This window comes from Schistocerca gregaria, chromosome 2, assembly GCF_023897955.1.
Source record: "Schistocerca gregaria isolate iqSchGreg1 chromosome 2, iqSchGreg1.2, whole genome shotgun sequence".
In the NCBI taxonomy this organism is placed as follows: Eukaryota; Metazoa; Arthropoda; class Insecta; order Orthoptera; family Acrididae; genus Schistocerca; species Schistocerca gregaria.
Window position 1 is genome coordinate 308644564 of NC_064921.1, and position 7303 is coordinate 308651866.

The following is a 7303-nucleotide window of genomic DNA, read 5'->3' on the forward strand; positions in this document are numbered from 1 at the left end:
GTTCTACTGTTCCAGAGCATCTCCTACAAACGGTCGTACACAGAACATACATACATACATACATACAAGAATGTCTCTTAGGTATTGATTATTTTTTAGCTTACATAGCACCGTTCGCAATAGGCAAATGAAATTAAATGACCGTACGGCATTATTGGCCGGAAGACTCCATGCGGGGTGTTCGGCGACCGAAAGTGCAAGTCCTTTTTAGCTGCCGCCACTACAGCGACTTGCGAGTCAATGATGATGAAAGACACACAACGCCCAGTCATCACGATGCACAGAAAATCTCTACTCCTGCCGGGAATCGAACCCGGGACCCCGTGCGCGGGAAGCGAGAACGCTACCGGAAGACCATGAGCCGCAGACGAATAAGCAAATAAATATGAATCTCATACTGAGTAACCATACACAAACGATACTGAAAAGGCAGATGACAAACCAAGCATTTTTTGTAGGGGGGGGGGGGGGGGGCGGCGTTCTCGTGGGGTCTGGAAATTCAACTTGAGAACGTAGGTACTTGAACATGTCTTTCCGTATCGCTGATACTGTATAAAGCAACACACGGGACGTTGCTTCAGCCGAATATTTGGTTTCGCCTACCCGTATATGCATCTTCTTCTCTTCCGTGTAATGCACATTGCGTACTTTTCAGGATACTCCTTCAACCACGACGATATGATTTACTTTGCTCGCAAGATTTCCATCATTCTGTTGAGCAGATAGCGGAACTTTCAAAGGAGTCGATAGGTTACTCAGATACGGTACACCAAAATTTTAGTGTCTGGACAATTTTACAGAGCTTGCGAACGTGCATATTCCTTATGAGGACATCCAAAGCAGTGCTATCGCCGCTGCCAGGGTTCTTAGTGAGCTGTTTACCAAGAGACATTGCGCATCAAGGTGAAATTTTGTATATTTAGATCAGTGGTTGTGAGAAACTAGTTCGATGCAGTAAGATAAGGAACTGTAAACATTAGACCTGCATGCATACTCAAGTTCAAAGTGAGCTGTTGCTACAGTTTGCATCCCACTGCATGCACAGGAGCTGTTTCGCAAAAGACGTGTCTGGATAGTTCTCAATAAGGGCCATTTTATTCCACGTGAGTGCGTGGTCTGAGACAGGCAGTAATCGCTCCACGAGTCTCATACACCCAGTGTTCACTTCAGCAACTTACTGCGAAACCGTAAATCCCCAGCTTCGAGCTATTTAGGACGGAGCTTTATTACTAGCATAGTATTGCGAGTAGTAGGATTAGCCATGTGCAGAATCTACAAAATCCTAACACTAGTCGTACTGCAGCAAGAAGTGCATTTATCTGTAAATATCTGGAATTTTAAGGGTTTCTATAAGTGTAATTAGTATTACAGATGTAGGCATTGTTGTTGTTGTCTTCAGTCCTGAGACTGGTTTGATGCAGCTCTCCATGCTAGTCTATCCTGTGCAAGCTGCTTCATCTCCCAGTACCTACTGCAACCTACATCCTTCTGAATCTGCTTAGTGTACTCATCTCTCGGTCTCCCTCTACGATTTTTACCCTCCTCGCTGCCTCCAATGCTAAATTTGTGATCCCTTGATGCCTCAAAACATGTCCTACCAACCGATCCCTTCTTCTAGTCAAGTTGTGCCACAAACTTCTCTTCTCCCCAATCCTATTCAATACCTCCTCATTAGTTACGTGATCTATCCACCTTATCTTCAGTATTCTTCTGTAGCACCACATTTCGAAAGCTTCTATTCTCTTCTTGTCCAAACTAGTTATCGTCCATGTTTCACTTCCATACATGGCTACACTCCAAACAAATACTTTCAGAAACGACTTCCTATACATAAATCTATATTCGATGTTAACAAATTTCTCTTCTTCAGAAACGCTTTCCTTGCCATTGCCAGTCTACATTTTATATCCTCTCTACTTCGACCATCATCAGTTATTTTACTTCCTAAATAGCAAAACTCCTTTACTACTTTAAGTGTCTCATTTCCTAATCTAATTCCCTCAGCATCACCCGATTTAATTTTACTACATTCCATTATCCTCGTTTTGCTTTTGTTAATGTTCATCTTATATCCTCCTTTCAAGACACTGTCCATTCCGTTCAACTGCTCTTCCAAGTCCTTTGCTGTCTCTGACAGAATTACAATGTCATCGGCGAACCTCAAAGTTTTTTATTTCGTCTCCATGAATTTTAATACCTACTCCAAATTTTTCTTTTGTTTCCTTTACTGCTTGCTCAATATACAGGTTGAATAACATCGGGGAGAGGCTACAACCCTGTCTCACTCCTTTCCCAACCACTGCTTCCCTTTCATGCCCCTCGACTCTTATTACTGCCATCTGGTTTCTGTACAAATTATAAATAGCCTTTCGCTCCCTGTATTTTACCCCTGCCACCTTTAGAATAGATGTAGGCATAATTGTGCTAAAAGTAATCAATTATACTGACTGATGGAAAACCCTGAAACGTAGGCAGTACGTATCACCCAAAAAGGGAAACAGTTGCATATAATGCTAGGCTGAAATAAATATTCATCTGAAGCAACGCACGTTGCCCTTCTCCAGGAGTGTGAAATCGAAATATTCGTTCATTTTCGTGCCATCTTAATGTGGTTTTCCAGACAAAAGGCTTCCATATTTCAAAATGCATAGAGCAGCATCCCCTACATCGAATTAATTTTTATACGTTTCCAATGATAAATGAAGTTATGAAAGGAATTTATATCTGCTACCCAAGATTATTACGAAGCCTGCGATGGTGCGATGCTATTAGTGTCATCGATTTTATTGAGAAATAAATAACTCGGGCTTTTCACTCGTAGCCAGTGAGTTTCGGAGACCTAATGCTATCCGAATGCATCTTGTGCGATATGAAACGGGACCAGCAGGTATAACCAGTATTTAGGCGAAGCAACCTGTAATGAGTTTCCCTACAGTGGATTATGGTCCAAATGGCTCTGAGCACTGTGGGACTTAACATCTGAGGTCATTAATCCTCTAGAACTTAGAACTACTTAAACCTAACTTACCTAAGGACGTCACCCACATCCACGCCCGAGGCAGGATTCAAACCTGCGACCGCAGCGGTCGCGAGGTTCCAGACTGAAGCGCCTAGAACCGCTCGTCCACTGCGACCGGCAGAGGTTTATGCTTTAAGGTACAGTAGAGTGTACAGGATGTTTGCGTAAGAGCGTGCAAAAATGTAACAGGACATAGAGAATGTTCCACTGAACAGTTTGAGACAGGGAACATGGCGTCGGTGACGCCAGCTTAAGGAGATAAGATTAAGGAGATATGGAAATAAGGTTGTCTACCGCTAGATATGGAAATAAGGTTTGTCTCCTTTACTGTTTCTTCTCTTATTTACAACTAACATGCGTACATGTCTCCATTACTGTTTCCCCGCTTATTTACAACTAACATGCGTACATGTTTACACGTACTGTGCTGTTTATTTACATGTACATTCTTCATGCCGGGATTAGCCGAGCGGTCTAGGCGCTGCAGTCATGGACTGTGTGGCTGGTCTCGGCGGAGGTTCGTGTCCTCCCTCGGGCATGGGTGTGTGTATTTGTCCTTAGGATACTTTAGGTTAAGTAGTGTGTAAGCTTAGGGACTGATGACCTTAGCAGTTAAGTCCCATATGATTTCACACACATTTGAACATTTGAACATTCTTCATTTCCTGTTAGTAAACAAGGACGAGCCTGAATACCAAGAAATCATGATGCTGTATTTCCTTGTCGCTGGATTAGAAGGGGAGGTCCTATTCCATGACCTGCGAGGTCACTTGTCCTGGGTCTCCTTGATTATTTGCCAAGGGGGACTTTTAAAATCATTTGTGTATGATACCCCAGTGGATACGGAGATGGAATTAGTTGCGAGAATTGTAGATGCCTGTGAAGTGATGTGATTCGAAACACACCAGGGACACTTGTAAGGATGCGTCGCTGCTATCATATTTGTGTTGAGGTTGATGGCCGTCTGAGCACATTTTTTAAGATACAGTACAAATGGTACGTTCATCGTGTCAGTGATGGTATTTGCAGTTAATTGTAACTAATCTAAGTACACGGTAATGTGATTTTATTCCTGCTATCTCCTTAAGCTGGCTTCTCCGACCCCAGGTTCCCTGCATCAAACTGTTCAGTGGAACATTTCCAAGTCCTGTTAAATTTTTGCACGCTCTTACGGAACGCTCTTACGGAAATACTGTAGATGTAGTCGTAAGGTTGTTCACGGTAGATGGCCCCTGAATGTTTTAGCAGCACGCTATACTGAACTTAAAAATGATATGCCTATAGAGACTAGGTCTAGAGTACTCTTGTTTCCCTCTATATGTCGTGGTAGCTCTATGTCGTGGTAGAGGTCAGATGTAATTATAAATTCTCCAGCCAGTCTGTATATCGACGCTGTGCACAGGCTGTGGACCATCTCTATTAGCATCGCATGCTGTTCATTGCTGTCTGCCTGCATGTCGCTCCAGACGAAGCTGTGTAGGGTGCAGGTTCATTTTCAGTTTGCTATACTTCGAAACCGCTGCATAAATTATACGCCAAGATGGTAATTCTCTTCAGTTGATGTCTTTGCACTTACAGGCTTTTTCTAGAGATAGGTGGACATAGTACTTTCTCAAAGCATGCTTGGGATCCCATAGTACTTTCAACAAGAGTATTTTCATACCTTTATTTTCATTTTTTTTTCTCTAGACACTGCCAATTTGTAGCAGGAAATGAGATACGTTTGCGTAGGCTATGTTTTTCTCTACATACTGCTGACAGGGTTTTAATATGTGAACAAAAAAAGGCAAGGCTTTACTATTTTAAAAATTTTATTGACGCAAAAGATTTTTATGGTACAGCGAGCACTAGTGGGAGGGAACGACGGACACATTTAGTTCTGCATCGCATGCTGCGTAGACTGTGCCGAACCGCCGGGCGACTGGCCAGCAGGGGCGTCTACGCTGGCCAGGGACGCCGCCTCCGGATCGCTGCTGCAGCGGCGGCGGCGCCTCCTACAGGAGCGTCGACGTCGGCGGCAGCTGCAAACAGGAGAAAATGTTCAGTACGCGTTCACCGTGAAGTGTAGCAGCTCGTATCCATCCGGCGCGGCGTTAAGCAAGTACCTTCGCCTCCTGCGTCGGCAGGAGCGGCGACGGCGCCTGCGACAGCTCCTCCTCCTACGTCTGCACGAGCGGCGGCGGCGCCTGCGGCAGCTGCGGCGGCGGCGCCTGCGGCAGCTGCGGCGCCGCCTGCGGCAGCTACGGCGCCGCCTGCGGCAGCTACGGCGCCGCCTGCGGCAGCTGCGGCGGCGTCTCCTGCAGCTGCGGCGGCGCCTCCTCCTGCAGCTGCGGCGGCGGCGCCTGCGGCAGCACAGCTCGCGGTCGTCGCTGCGCGCCGCCAGCTTGTAGCGGCCGCCGCGGGCCGTCAGCACTCCCGTCTCCACGGCCCTCTTCAGCGTGTGCAGCAGGCGCGGCTCGTCCACCTGCACAGAGAAGTCCGCCCCAGTCACACCCCTGCGCTTCCCGTCCCGCTAAGCGCAACACAGTTGAGGCGTGGCTCGCTAAGTGCGCCTCTTACCCGTTTGGCGACGGTGGGGTTCTTCTCCACCCAGGCCAGTATCTGCTTTGGAGATGAGCCGCGGCCGTCCCCCAGATGCTTGAGCGCCTCAGAGATGACTGTCAGCAGGCGCTTCCGGCCGCCGGTCGGTTTGCCGCCCTGGAATGTAGGAGCCATGGCTCAGCTGTCAGATGGATGTCCGGTCTGTCGATGGCTCGGCAGCTGCTGTGACCTCCCTGGTCTCGGTTGCTCGCTCAGAAAGCTGTTGCCCGGTGCCGCGGCTCGCTTGCTTTTATAGCTTCCTAACAATGTCGAGAGCCGTTTCCACAGAAATGACTCGTGCACGTCATTGTTTACCTCATTGTCCTTCCTCCATAACATACGTGTAATGTACCGCTACACGTTTTGCATACGTTTCTCAGCCACGAATTATCATATTTCTGCTTCCGTATGGAAGCGTAACGACTCCTTTCTTATCCTGTTGGCTGTCATTCATGTTATTCGTCTACACAACTCACATGCGTTTTACACTGATTTTTCAGACACGGATGTTTGTAACTCAGCAGCTAAACTGTAGACTTATTGTTTACCATTGACGATATTCGTGTGCGTTACTAGGCACTTTGCACATATTTTTCATATACGATTGATCGTAATCACACACCTCAACGGTAGTTTTTATCCCGTGTGGAAGCGTTGCAACTCACACACGCTTGTAATCTAAAATTAAAGGAGGTGCCAGGGCCCGATAGAATCCGTCACTTCCACTCAGAATTAGCCGCTAAGATAGCTCTCATTTTAACCGGAATTTACCGTACGTCTCTCCAAGGAAGAAAAGGAGTATGCACTAGTTGGAAGAAACCACAGAAGTCCAATATCCCTCACATCTATCTGTTGTTGAATCTTACCATATATCCTGTGCTCAAATGTAATGAGGTATCACGAAGTATCACGAAGTAATTCATATAAATTCCACTCAGCATAGGTCTCAAAAAATTTGATCAAGGTGAACTCGGGCTATTCTGTCATCAATCCTGAAAACCATGTATCAAATTCGATGCAATATTTCTTGAATTGTAAGAAACATTTGACTCGGTACTTTGCTAACTTTTATTAATAAAAATACGATCGTGTGGAATACCAAATATACTTCGTGACTCGATCGAGGGTCTCTTGGTAGGGAGCTTACGCTATGTTACCTTGGATGGAAATCACAGAAAACGTAAACCAGGACGATCGGACGCGGGTTTGAACTGTCATTCTCCCGAATGCGAGTCCAGTGTGCTAACCACTGCGGCAACTCACTCGATGGGAAACGAAGGAGCCAATTAGTGGTCCTCATTTATTTCAGTGCGCTATCCCCTTGCATGCAATCACATCGCTGTTAAGGTACAGTGTCATGCGTCGACGGAAAGACGAGTGGCTGGAAATTACAGATAATAAGCTGCGTCTCGTAAAGCCCACTACGTGGCTGTCGCGTACCTTCTGTCAGCCACGAAGACTCAATGAGTCCTTCTCACGCTTCTTCGTGGAGGCCACAGTCCTCTGACGCACGGCTTCTTGCTCCGGCGCGACGACACCCTCCAATGTGTGGTGCTTGAGGCATACGATCACTGTGCGGCACATTTTACTAGACTGTGTTTTACTTTCTGACGAGAGGCAGATCAGCACTCTATTTTAAGTGACACTGAAACGACAGTGGGTAAAGTTTTAAGTTTTTTTATGATCTGGCCAATTTTGGGGAAA

The 7303-nt window shown here is 46.2% G+C and overlaps 1 protein-coding gene across 1 annotated transcript; it reads right to left on the bottom strand.

Annotated features, from left to right (window-relative positions):
• Nucleotides 1-4812: 4812 nt before the first annotated feature.
• On the bottom strand, nt 4813-5824 carry LOC126336134 (probable splicing factor, arginine/serine-rich 7). The gene is made up of 3 exons (XM_049999623.1): nt 5579-5824; nt 5125-5483; nt 4813-5040 (listed from the first exon to the last, which is right to left on the bottom strand). The coding sequence occupies exons 1-3, from the start codon at nt 5732-5734 to the stop codon at nt 4893-4895; spliced, it is 663 nt and encodes a 220-aa protein (XP_049855580.1). The 5' UTR covers nt 5735-5824; the 3' UTR covers nt 4813-4892.
• Between the last annotated feature and the right edge of the window lie 1479 nt (nt 5825-7303).